The following is a 13,023-nucleotide window of genomic DNA, read 5'->3' as shown; positions in this document are numbered from 1 at the left end:
GAACGATTCCATTATGTTAATGAAAGCCAGCACTCAGAACATTACCATTGTTTTCAACATGTCCCTAATGTCAGAGGTTCGTTTACACTATTTTACTGCCTTGTTTCTATAAATATCATTGTGATGAGCCCTCTCATCCACGTAGCTCCTGTTCCTTCATGTTCTGTAGAAATAAAATTACTGGCTCCGATGTCATTAATTTTTTTATTATTTATTTTATTTTTTGAGATTATAATATAATCACAATATTTCCCCCCTTCCCTTTCCTCCCTCAAAACCCTCTCATATATTCTTCTTGCTGTCTTTCAAATTCCTGGCCTCTTTAAAAAAAATAATTACTATTTTATACATGTATGCATGTACATATGTATTTCTAAATACTTAAATACTACCTTGAGATGAATTCCCAAGTTACATCTCATTAGAGTTTTGTTACTCTTCAAAATCCAAGTAGCAAGTAGCAGGCTACCTATTTCTCCCCATCCCCCACCTATGAACACTGGCTATTAGCCTGGTTTAAAGAACCAGGAAGTGGTAATTCCCACAAAAATGTCTCTTACACAGAGAGGTCTGTGCTGCTGCTTGTCATGTGTTGTAGCCAAACACAAGCAAGGCTTGCCTCAGGCAGCTCTTCACACCTGCACTTTTTTTTTTTTTTTTTTTTTTTTTTTTTTGGGTTTTCAAGACAGGGTTTCCTGTGTAGCCTTGGCTGTCCTAGACTCGCTTTGTAGACCATGCTGGCCTCAAACTCAGTGATCTGCCTGCACTTATAAACATCCTTTCAGACCCATTTCAAATCCATTTCCTCTGAGAAGCCTTCCTGGATAAACTCCCACCTTGCTCCCACTCCCTAACTTTTCTCCTTGTTAATCTGCTGCTGCTGCTTAGAGCCCTGGAGTCTCAGGCAGGGTCACAGGGTGGCACTTGAGTTTCCTCATGGGGAAAGGCAGATAACATGTCTCTGAAGACAGTTACTACAGAGATAAAACAAAGCACCTGAAACAGTGCCTGCTTTGGAGCATTAAAAAAATATTAACAGTTATGAAAAATGTTATGATGTATATTTTGTATAAATTAGCTCATTATAATCTTTATAGAAAACTGCTTAATGGCATGCTTACTCAGTTCTAATGCTCCTAAAATATTTACAATAATAGACATTTTATTTTGCTTTTAATTTAAAATTATTTTAAAATATTCATAAACATGCCTACTGTGTATATTAGCAGTACCCCCATCCTCCCAAACTACCTCTCTTTCTTCCGCTCCCATTATTTCTGTTTGTCCTCCTAGATACTTTCACTTGTCCTTTTATGGGACCAATACTTTCATTAGTAAAACTTACCATGAAGAACAAACAACAGAAATACTCCACATGAGATGTTAAGGGTCAACGGCCCTCCCAGCCATCCAGCCCTGCACATTCTCTGGTGGACTGTGATGCATAGGTAGGCTACACTTGCAGAACTCAGGCGTCAGGGCAATAGGTAGGCTACACTTGCAGAACTCAGGCGTCAGGGCGGACGCCCATCCACCAGCATCATTTCTGCAGCCCTCCTCTTTGCTCTGTTCCACAGCCCAGGCAAGTCCCAGCTCCCAGTTCGTCCAGGGAGATGGTTCCATAGCCATCCCTCTTCCTCTGGTCTTTGACTCCATCTCAGCTTGCAATGGCTTTTGGACCATATTAACCTGGCATAGAGTGCATATCCAGACACCCACCCACCCACCACCTGCAGCAAGCGTTTGTGAATTTGGTGGTGTTACTGAAAAGTTGATGACATAGCTTTGCCTTTCCTTTCTTCCAGCTCCCCCTCCCCCATTTTCCCCTATGAGTAGCAAGCTTTACTATTAATCTACCATCGATAGGCATAAAAACCCAACACCCCTCTGCCCTTCCCCAACAAGGAAGTAAAAAACATTTAACAAAAAGGAGCCAATACTTGGGAGTCAGGAATCCTGTGACATGCCTGCCATCTCTGATTTGGTAGCCAGAAGTGAGTGTGAGCCTCCCCAAGGCTTCCAAAGCTTTGGGGAGCCCAGGGTTGTTGTTTAGGGGGGACTCCTTGGGGTTCTGCCTGATTGTCCATCTTGCTAGCGGGTAGAGCTCCATCACTTTGATTTGGAGGAACAAGAGGCTTAATCTAATATGGTGATGCTTATTGGGCTTGTAAACATTATATCTCAGCTTTGCCCTGTTGGCCTTGGACAACTTTGTGAGCTTTATCTTGTTCCTGCGGAAAAAGAAATCAAGTCTCAATTTATCTTTCTGTCAGTTTCAGCCTGTCAGCCAGGTCCTTGAGAATCTCCTCGTTAGGGTTAGGGTGTGTCCCAAAGTGTTTTGAAGTACTACTTACAAGTGAACCCAGGGTGTTGGGCCCAGCAGGGCAAACTCGGAGTTGTCTCCATTGGAGTTACTTCCATCTTGGTTGCTGCTCACTTGAGTTCAGTTTGTCAGTTTCTTTTTCCCTTTTCCTAAACCTCTTTTTATGAATTGATCTCCTCCTTCCCACCATGCACTGAATGCTACGGTACAGGGAAACTTCCGTGGTTGGCTTTTGGGTTCTGAAGTCCGAGTCGCTAGGATTCCTGTATAGCTCATATATTTTATTAAATGGATTTATCACAACTATGGACTCTCCTAAGAGGTGTCATGATAGAAAGTTCCTTTCCACAACACACACACAGACACAGACACACACACAGAGGCACACACACAGACACACACAGACACACACACACACACACACACACACACACACACACACACACACGAACGTGCACTTGTGTTCTTCATTCCAAGGGACTGTACTCTCTGTGTTCTCAGCTTATGCTTCCTCGCCTTTAGCACAGAAGCCTTTCCCAGGGTAACTGGGCTGTGACTTCTGTAAGGAATTCTTCTGAAAACCTGGCTTATGAGACTGGCTATCCTCTGTAGAAAAGTGATCCCACTTTCTCACTTGGCAAAATGCCAAGAGACAAGCTCCGGCACATTACAGTTAGACGTTTATCTGAACAGAGAGTGATTTGCAAGTCTGCAGCTCCAACCCCAAGGCGGTTGGGATTCCTCTGTGGGTTTCCTAGGGTGAAGTTGGAACGGTCAGCTGGTTCGTATTCTCCTCCTAAGAAATTTGAGATGATACAGCCAACGATAACCCCAACTTCTAAAGGCAGAAGTTAAGGTGTTCACTTCAGGAACAGAGTTGGTCTTGTCAGGGATGGGAACACACTGGGAAGAAAGGCCACGGAGGTTAGAATGCAGGGGCTCTCAGATGCTGCAGCTGCCTTACCCCAACATGTATGTCACTTCTGCTTTTGGTGTTTTGGCTTTTTTTTTTTTTAACCTAGTAGGAAAGAGGAACTAAAGGTTATAGGTTCCAAACCGACTTGTTGATCATGAGCTGGGTTGAAGTGGGTGACTGGATGGTTCAGGGAAAAGGAAAGAAGGTGGATAAGAGGAGTAAGAAGAGGGAAGGAAGAAGAAAATGGGGAGAAAGGAAGACAAGGAGGAAGGGAGGGAGAGAGAAAGAAGGGAGAGTGGAGGGAAGGGGAAAGTGGAAGGAAGAGAGGGAAACGGGAATTGGAGGGGAAGGGGAAGGGAAGGGAAGTAAAAGAGGGAAGGAGGGATTACAGAAAGCTCACTGACCTCAGGCAGCTGGGCTGACATTGGCCATCAGTAGCACGTGCACACTCAGTCTACCTGGACAAAGCTATCAGCTCTGTGTGCCCCCACCCCCACTAAAGCACTCATAAGTGTGCTCAGCGGCCCAAGCAGAAGAGCAGGTAGGCTCTGAAGATGTTTGGCTGAGAGCTCACCTCTTGCTTGACCTCTGAGCTGCAGGCTTTTGCAGCTCCGATGTGTGCCTCCCACGCGCCTAGACAGGCCCAGCCCGCAGCTTTCCCTGCAGAGAAACCTTGGAGGGTCAGGGACTTGGAGCATTCTGCTCAGAGCTCGTGTTCTGCAGGGTAAACAGGAACACGGGCCATATGCTGTTCTCCGTGGCACCAAAGTAAATGTTCTAATTAATTGTAAATTAGAGCTCTTGTGCTGGAAATCAACACGCCCACTCCCCAAAGCCCAGAACAGGGTGTTATTTCCCTCAAGAAAGCTAAGGTACATCACTGTGGCTACGTTGGTGACGTAGAGCATGCTTTGTCAGGGCCTTTCGAACCGGATGCCTTCCTTTCTTTTTGGTCTCCTTTGGCAGTGTCTGGTGCTATGATGTCCATGGGCTTAGACAAGGCCTGCTCCATCTACTTCTGCCGAGTCCTTCTGCAGGGCCCTCGGTGACCCTTGTCCACTTCCCAGGATAACCCCAGTCGAAAGAGCATTTTCACTGGCCGTGCAGTTGCTCAGCGTACAGATGTGACTGTCAGCAGCTGTAGCTGGGAGGCTCAGAGTACAGATGCGTCAGCAGGCTGTTGAGCGGGAACCTGGCCTTCCTGAAGGTTATCCAGCCCCATCTGTGTTTCTCCTTTGCGCCTTCACATTCTCAGCTCATTGGCTGAAGAAAGAGATGGAGAACACGGATCTGTTTTATTCCTATTCAAGTGCTTTGTTGGAGGACAGATAGAAACAGCTTTTGAGTTTTAATGACCACACCCCTCTCCTGGTCCTGTGAGTTCAGGGAGAGTGACTGCACTGTGGACTAAAAGAGTTTACAGGATCAGGAGTCTTCCTTAGCACTGACCAGGTCTACAATTCAACGGCTAGTTTAGAAATCAGGTTGCCTTGAAAGTCTCTGTTATGATGAGTGGGGGTTGGGGGATGTTTACATAGGGTTTCCCATGTTTTTTTTTTTTTACAGTTTGAGGGGACTATGAATGTATTCCACTTTACCTGACTCCAGAACTCTCCTTTATAACCAAGAAAACTGGGATATCAAGGAAGCCACGATTCCTCTCATTCTGTTGTATTTTTAAGACATCTTAAGTCTCAACGTCCCTCCCTCATACTGTTGCCTGCTTGTGTTAGAAATTTTCCTGATATTTTTTATATCCACTAGTTATAGAAGTATGAATTTTAAGGCAACATCATCTTTGGTCAGTCAACATACTATAGACCTGGTAATATACATTTCTCAATGGCCTGATTTGCTGAAAAACTTATAGTTCATTTTGCTTGCAGTCAGATATATCCACATAGGGAAGTTCCCTGAGAGCTACCGTGCAAATCTTTATTAAAATCATAACTAAAGGATTATCATTATCATTCACTTTTTAAATTCTCAATAATCCAATAAAGTCAATGATATTAAAGTAAATATTTAAAAAGAAAAAAAAAGTAAAGATAAATGCTGTTGAGACAGTCACGCCCATCTTTGCTTTCCAGGTGTCCCACATCAAAACTCCCAAGCAAATGGATGAATTCATCGAGATCCAGAGTTCAACAGGAACTTGGTACCAGCGCTGGCTGGTCAGGTTCATGACCATTTTCAAACAGGTACAGTTTGTGAAGACATTTTTAGAGGGAAGGGTGTCTCCATGGGAGTCTGTTATTTCAATGAGTGAAGAGAAAAGACCACGTAAGCATCCTTAAATTAAGGCAGCATGACAGAGAGAGCCAGCCTCAAGGAAGGTTCTGCTCCATGCAGGGCCATCTCTCTAAATTGGCCCTGTGTCTTGAGATGTGAGTGCTTTAAACAGTAATGTCTTTTTCTGCTGCTCTTTCTCAAGGCTAGGGTTTTTGATAGTTTAGTAAGCATCCTTCTTTCCACCTCCTTCTCTACAGCAACTTCTTTTTAAGTAATTCATAGCAAGGAAGCTAGGATGAAAATCAATGACACTGGGATTTTAGTTGACTTTGGGAAGGAGTTATAAAGGATCAGGCCGTCATCTATTGAGACTCCGTAGGCTCATGCTTTATGGCTAATAAACATTTGAAGTGTTACTCTTTTTGCAGAGTTGGGGGCAGTGTAGAATTGACTGCTGCAAGTTACTGGCTGCCTTGGAACCCCCAACTTGGTGTGCTTTTGGTTGCATTTACCAAAATTCCATGTACCCAGGGGAAATACTCCAAGGTTGTTGATGTTCAAAGCTGGACAGAGCTTATTCCTCTGGGAAAGGATGGGCTGCCTGTCCCTCCTGTGACGTCCTAGGCGATCATTTAGCAAATCTGAGGAATGTGCTGTCTGTGCCACCTGGCCACTGTCTCTTCCTTTAACGGTTCTTCTCTGTTGTGGATCTTAGGTCTGGGATAACGCCTTGTACTGTGTGATGGGGCCCTACAGAATGAACACCCTGATTCTGGCTGTGGTTTGGTTCACCATGGCTTTAAGGTAAGTTCTAGCTCACATCCGCCTCTCAATAGCCTAGTTTATAAATTGAGGTTTATACTTTGCTTGAATGCACAGTTGGCCTCAGAGAAGATGCTTTGGGCCACAAGAGATGAGTAACCGTCCAGTGGCTTCTGTGAACAGAAACCTCTTCTTCCACAGAGAATGCTTAGAGTAGTCAGGAGGAGGCGCAGCCTTAGACTAGTGACTAGTGACTGAAAACTGCCTGCAGGCTTCCCGTGGACGAAACAACTGTCAGGAGGAAGAAGAGGCTGGGTCTTCTCAGCTCTCTCCTTCATCTACACTGAGGTATAGCTGACAAATAGAAAATGGATATGCCTACTGTGCATAATGTAATTTTTCAGTATACTCAAGCTTTGTGCAACAGTGAAGCTAATGATGAAGTTTATCTCCTCCTCCTCTTCTTTTTTTTCTCCTCCTCCTCCTTCTCCTCCTCCTTCTTCTTCTTCAACACCAAAGATCCCCTCTCCCCTCAGCAGAGTTCAAGTTAGCACTGATTGTTGATGGTGAACTGGTGGCTACTGTTAGCTATAACTGTTAATTACTGAGCTGCTGCTTCTTCTTCTTCTTCTTCTTCTTCTTCTTCTTCTTCTTCTTCTTCTTCTTCCTCTTTTTTTAACCAACAGCAGATTTCTTAGAAGCCCCTGAGCCAACATTTCTTTGGATCCAGTAGGCAGATGGCAGTCTCCTTTCCTGGTACTGGCTAAGGAAGTGGGAGTGGCCTGTGGTTTTTGACTCATTTGAATTTACCCCCAAACTGAAGATGTCTGAACTTTCCTGAAGGCTGATGTCTGAGTAAAGTTTCTGCTCTTATCATACTGTACCCAACAATAAAGAGAAAAAAAAATGACAACCCAGAGCTGGTTCTGGCCTTAAACTGCAGACTGGTCCCCTAGGCATTTCCTAGCTTCAGACAGCATCACTTTGCTTCCTAGGTGGGTTCTGGAGGGCACACACAACACTCAGGAGGCAGTTCAGCCGTGCGTGTGAGGAGCATCAGGTCCACAGTGCTCGATTCACAAGACTGTAAACTTAGATCTGTGAAGTTGCTTTGTTCTACAGCCCATGTGTAGGGAACTTGAGAAGTCCACTCAAGACGCCTCAAGATCAAGTTCTCAGCACAAAGGAGATTTATTTGCCCCAGAGTGACAGAGGACAGGGATAAGGGACAAAGACAGGAGATAGAAGAAAAGGAAGAAGGGAAAGGGAATAGGGGAGAGAAAAGGGTCAAGGGAGAGGGAAAGGGGCATTTGTCCAGGTAGGATGGGAAGGACAAAGGGCTGTTTCTGGATAGAAAGGAGACAGATGTGGCCCATAGGCAGATGGTGATTTATAAAGGTTAAGGTGGGGGGGGGACCTGTGTTAGGATTAGGTGTTTGATTTTTATTGGGCATGTTAATTAGGGGCTTTTGGTTGCTGGGCTTGAACACTTTGATAGCCGGACTTTTGTAGTCAGCCTCAGGAGGAGGAAGTGACCAAATAAGGGAATAGACCTTGGGGGCCAGCTTTAGGAATGTCATCTAATTTTTTTATTTAGAAAAGCTGAGGGAGTGTTTGCCAGGCCCCAGGCTGGCAAGAGTCACTTCGCCATGATCCACAAACAACCTCCTCACCTTAGAAAAGCAAGTGGGCTCTAGGGATCTCTTTGATTGTTGGTAAATGTGGGCAAAATGAACACCACTCAGTACCTGGAAGGAAAGGATGGAAATCAGCCTTTCCAGAATCCTTCTCAGACCCAAGCAGGTTGATTATAGAGTGAGCCTGAGTCTGCTACTTTCGAATTATTCAATTCCAACATTTTGAAGGCAAATGCAGTGCGCACTAAGATTCAATTCATCAGCAGTTTTTAAAGTGGGTTTTACTTATATTTATTGATGCTGAATTTAATTTCATCCAATAGGCAATATATCCTACATGTAGGAACACCAGGGAAATCTTACCTCCATCCCTTCCTCTTCCACCCACTCCCTTCTATTTCATGTTTTTCACTCCAGTGTTTTCTTCTTTTTCACTTTTATAAATATAAGCCGATATATACAGATACATGTAGATGTTTCCAAGGGTGTATGTATGTATGTATGTATGTATGTATGTATGTATGTATGTACATATGTATGTGCTTCTCAAGTTGTATGCATGTATGCAGATGTTTTCTGAGGTCTATGTATATATGTAGATGCTTTCCAAGATCTATGTATGTATGTACCTGTTTCCCAAGGCCTCTGTAATATGTGTAGCTATTGCCCAAGATCTATGAATATATGTAGCTGTTTCTCAAGTATGTATATATGCAGATATATGCATATTGTATATATGTAGATGTTCCCATAGTCTATATATGTATGTGTATGTAGCTGTTTCCCAAGAGGTTTGTATATTTTCAGATGTTTCTTTTTTTTCCTTCATCAAAGAAAAGCATCTTGCATTTTCTTGCTGTGTTCAATTATCTAGTCTGAATATCTATCCACACCAATCAACTAAGCTTTTTGTTTGCTTGTTTTCCTCTCCCTCCCACCCTCTCTCTTTCTTTCCCTTCCTTTCTTCCTTCCCCCCTTTTCTTACTTGTTTTGAGACAGTATTCATGTAGCCCAGGCTGGCTGGAAATGCACTGTATGACAGGATTTCCCGCAATCCCTGATCCTCCTGCTTCCACTTGCTGAGTGCTGGCATTAAAGGCCCTTCTTCTCTGAAGTGAAATAACATGTGTAAGCAGAAAGCCCACACTGCCCCATCACATCACTAACCAAGGCTCCTTGCTAGGCTCCTGGGAGTTTCCAGACTTTTGCTATTGCAAACAGTGCCACAGTGTCCAGCCCTGTGTGCAGCACATTGCACTGGGGCTGCTTTGTCAGTGGACTCGATTCCTGAAAGTGGGGTTCAGGGGTCAAAAGGGATAAAGCTCTCATCCACGTGTGCTTTTATCGACTTCAGTAGAACAGAGAATCGCTTCTGTCAGTCTGATAATATCTGTTGCTTTGAGTTGACATTTAGGGTTTAGGGTTTAAACTATATTATTAAAAAGTGTAGCTAGTGAGCAATACAGAGGATGAGGGTGGGACATCCTGGTTCAGTGAGAGGAGGAAGCAAGAAGACCATAAAGATGCATAAGGAGAGGACCAGGAAACACCAGGAGGAGTGAGCCGGACCTAGGAGATGAGTAAAAAGCAAATATTACATGGGAAATCTGAATGGAAAGAAACTCTACTAGCCTGGAGGTTTAGGATGGAGTAACTGTTGCACAGCATTGTGCTCTGTTTAAACTTTAAAAAAGAAAAAGAACTAATTTTACAATTTTATATTTCTATGTTTGTTTCATGTATATATGTGGTATGTGTATGTATGTGTGTGTATGTGTGTGTATGTGTGTGTGTGTGTGCATGCTTGTGTGTAAGCCAGACATTGAACGTTGGGTGTCTTTGCAGATTGTTCCCACTTTCTTTACTGAGGTAGGGTGTCATAGAAGCTGGATCTTGATGGTTTGTTTAGTCTAGCTAGCTGGCGTGCCCTAAGATTCCCTGTCCTCACCTCTCTAGGTGGGCCATCTTATCTACCTGGTCTTTGTGCTGGTACTGGGGATCTGAACTCCACTCCTCATCTTGTATGATGAACACTTTATCTACTGGGCTATTTGCTCAGCCCCCGCTCCTGTTTCCTTTCTCTCACTAATCAGGTTGTCTAAGAGCTACTAAGTCAGTGGTGACGAACATGTTGTCTTGTTCCTCATACTAGTGGGCGCATCCTTAGTGTGTCCCTCTTTTACTACAGTTCTGGCTTTTGAGTTCAGATGTTCTTTCTATAGATTAGAGAAGTGTCCATCAGCCCTTAATCTATTGGCAAATTTTTGTTTAATAACAAGTGAGCTTTTTAATAAAATATATTTCAAAATACCATTTCCTTCTTACCTCTTAGATGTGTTAATGTAGTGAATTTTTGTATTCAATTTTCTAATAATGAACCAAATTCCTACATTAAGTATGATCTACATTAAGTCATGGATGCAGACTCTGCTGCTGAAAAAACGATCCTGGGGGGCGCTTCTTAGCTTTTCTGCTTTCTCTCTTGCAGTTACTACGGCCTTACAGTGTGGTTCCCTGATATGATCCGGTATTTCCAGGATGAAGAGTACAAGTCTAAAATGAAGGTGTTTTTCGGTGAGCACGTGCATGGCGCCACAATCAACTTCACGATGGAAAACCAGATCCACCAACATGGGAAGCTTGTGAACGATAAGTAAGTGTGTGACCAGGGGCTTTCCTTAGGCCTGAGTGACAGTCACTGGGGCTTTCCCTAAGCCTAGTCACAGCCGCTAGGGCTTTCCTTAGGCCTAGTCACAGTCACTGGGGCTTTCCTTGGACGAGAGCATTGGGACGATGGGAGTTCAACGCGATAAGAATGAGCTCCAAGGATGTGTCCTCCCAACCCATCCTGGCTGCTAAAGACACTGTAGTCCCCGATGGCTGAATCCGTATTGCACTGATATAAGATGACACGCCATTTGGTGGAGGGTGACCAATCTGGCTATCTCTCCTGAGAACTTGACCCTTTGACGGAAGGGAACAGACAGCCACATTCTTCCACGGTGTCGTGTTATTCACTAGGCTAAGCACGGCCTCCTTTGAGCTGAACTGTGCTGAGTGAAGCTCCCAAGAGTGTTGCTGATGGCTGCGTGAGTGACCACGGACTAGGCAATAGCGCCGGGAAATAAAGGATGCGCAGCTTTTAGTGCTGAGGCCCTTGAAACAATCCGTGGCCTGGTTACTGAGCTTTTTCTTTGAGCGTGGCAGCTTCTCTGTGCAAGGCTATTATGGAACTACCTTTGTCATTCTTCATGTACTACTACCTCAGAAGGTGGACCTGAATCATGTTCTGTGGTCAGGGCGAGCCTTGTCCTCAGGGGAGAAATCAGTGGGATATTAGGGTCTTCCTACATCTTTGTGAGGATGCTTCCTCGGGCCGTTGGAGTCACCTCTTTACTTCTTAGACAAATAAGATGGATAATTCAGCCTGCTGAATTCCCCCCTCCGAGGCTTCCATCTGGAGGTGAAGTAGTAGACAGAGGCAGGACATTAGATAAGCTTTCTCCAGGTCATATTTTTCTTCAAGATGAGCATGAGTCCCTTGAAATTTGCCTCCTGGAACTGTACCTAGGAAGATCAATGAGTTAAGTGGCGTGTGAATGACCATAGATTTATGTGGGATTGCTGGAGATGCCGTGGCCTAGAAACATCACTGTCAACGCCATAAGCGCCCTGCTCACCACCTTGATACAACATTGGCACCGTCACTTGGAGTACATAGATTTTCCTCTGAAGCCTATTGAGTTCAAAATTATTTGTCTTCATGGGCTTATTTGAAAAAATACAATCTGCTTCTCTTCTTGTGTTGTGCTGCCATCTGGTGGTCAAGATGTAACAGTGGTTTTTTTTCTTTCAAAGCATCTAACCTTTATGCCAATATTCCGTCACGCACATGTTGCTGGTTTAACATTTAAATGAAAGTGATTTATTTTATTATCTAAAACACATGGAGGTAATGACTTCTGTATACAGGGCCTCAGACTTTCTCCAAGTATTTTAGGTCTCACTGAAAGGTACCCCTTATCCTGCTGAGAAACCTATCCCCTTGGCATGGATTAGTTTTGACCCCACCCCAAGGGGTTCTACACTGCATCCTGGTTGGTGCATCTTATGGGGCATAGTGCCTCTAAGTCCCAACATGCAGTTTGTCTTGGAGTTTGAGTTTTTTAAAGGCGTAGGATTAAATTTGTATTTGCACTCTTAGACAAAATGACAAGTTACCATTATTAGTAATTAAGAGAAAGCAGGCTCCCATCTGAGTGTGCATTAGCTAATCAGCTGACTAATTAATGTGCCTCCTGCTGGGAGAAAGTGGTTTGACTGGATGGGGTTGTGAAAGGGTCAGGCTTGGGGAAGCATTATCAGGGAGAGCTGCCTGATTGCTGTCTGCGAAAGTTCAGGACCCTGGAAATGATATCCTGATCCCCACTTTTCCTCCCAGCAAAAGGGAAGTCAAGGCTGTACTCTGAGCCACCATGTGGTTGCTGGGAATTGAACTCAGGACCTTTGGAAGATTATGCAACCTCTGAGCTATCTCTCTAGCCCCCCCCCCCCTTTTTGTTTTTTGTTTCTCTGGGTAGCCTTGGCTATCCTGAACTCGCTTTGTAGACCAGGCTGGTCTCGAACTCACAGAGATGCATCTGCCTCTACCTCCCAAGTGCTGAGATTAAAGGTGTGTGCCACCATGCCTGGCTGTACTCCGAATACTCAGGGTTGGCCCTCCAGTGGGACTGAGTCACCATTCACATAGGTGACTTGTCAGGGAGGAATAGAAAGGCTTCTTATTAAAGTCGTATAAAGTCAACAGGGCTTTCATTAAAGGTCAGTGGTGAATAGCTCAGAGTGAAAATGAGGCTGTGAGAGTTACCTCCAAATGAGGTCTAGAGCACAGCAGGAAGCAGGGAGAGAGGAGGGGGAGGCAAAGTCATGCAATGTGCAGAGACGGATTTTATGCATAGCGTGAAAGGTCACCGTGCTGCCGGGGTCCCTTTTGGAAGCACATAAATAAGATGTGTTATTTTAAAAACACTCAGTGTGGCTCGTTTCAATACAGCAAAGTCCCTTACAGATGGCAACAGTAGGTGGTAAGCACAGGCACACGCTGGGATACACTGGCCTGTGCAGCCTCACAGCCCACATTTGAAGGTCACAGT

At 44.4% G+C, this 13,023-nt stretch overlaps 1 protein-coding gene across 7 annotated transcripts in view; it reads left to right on the top strand.

The window, feature by feature from the left end:
• The window catches only part of SV2B (synaptic vesicle glycoprotein 2B), a 184,897-nt gene that overhangs the window by 144,125 nt on the left and 27,749 nt on the right, over nt 1-13,023 (top strand). For all 7 annotated transcript variants that reach the window (XM_084801455.1, XM_084801450.1, XM_084801452.1 and 4 more), the window contains 3 exons: nt 5,330-5,440; nt 6,187-6,275; nt 10,359-10,523. In XM_084801455.1, the coding sequence (XP_084657581.1) occupies nt 5,330-5,440; nt 6,187-6,275; nt 10,359-10,523 (365 nt within the window). The remainder of the gene's footprint in view (nt 1-5,329; nt 5,441-6,186; nt 6,276-10,358; nt 10,524-13,023) is intronic.

This window comes from Acomys minous, assembly GCF_964271855.1.
Source record: "Acomys minous genome assembly, chromosome: 2".
Classification (NCBI taxonomy): Eukaryota; Metazoa; Chordata; class Mammalia; order Rodentia; family Muridae; genus Acomys; species Acomys minous.
Note: the sequence above shows the minus strand (reverse complement) of the source record. Positions and strands in the feature narration are given on the sequence as shown.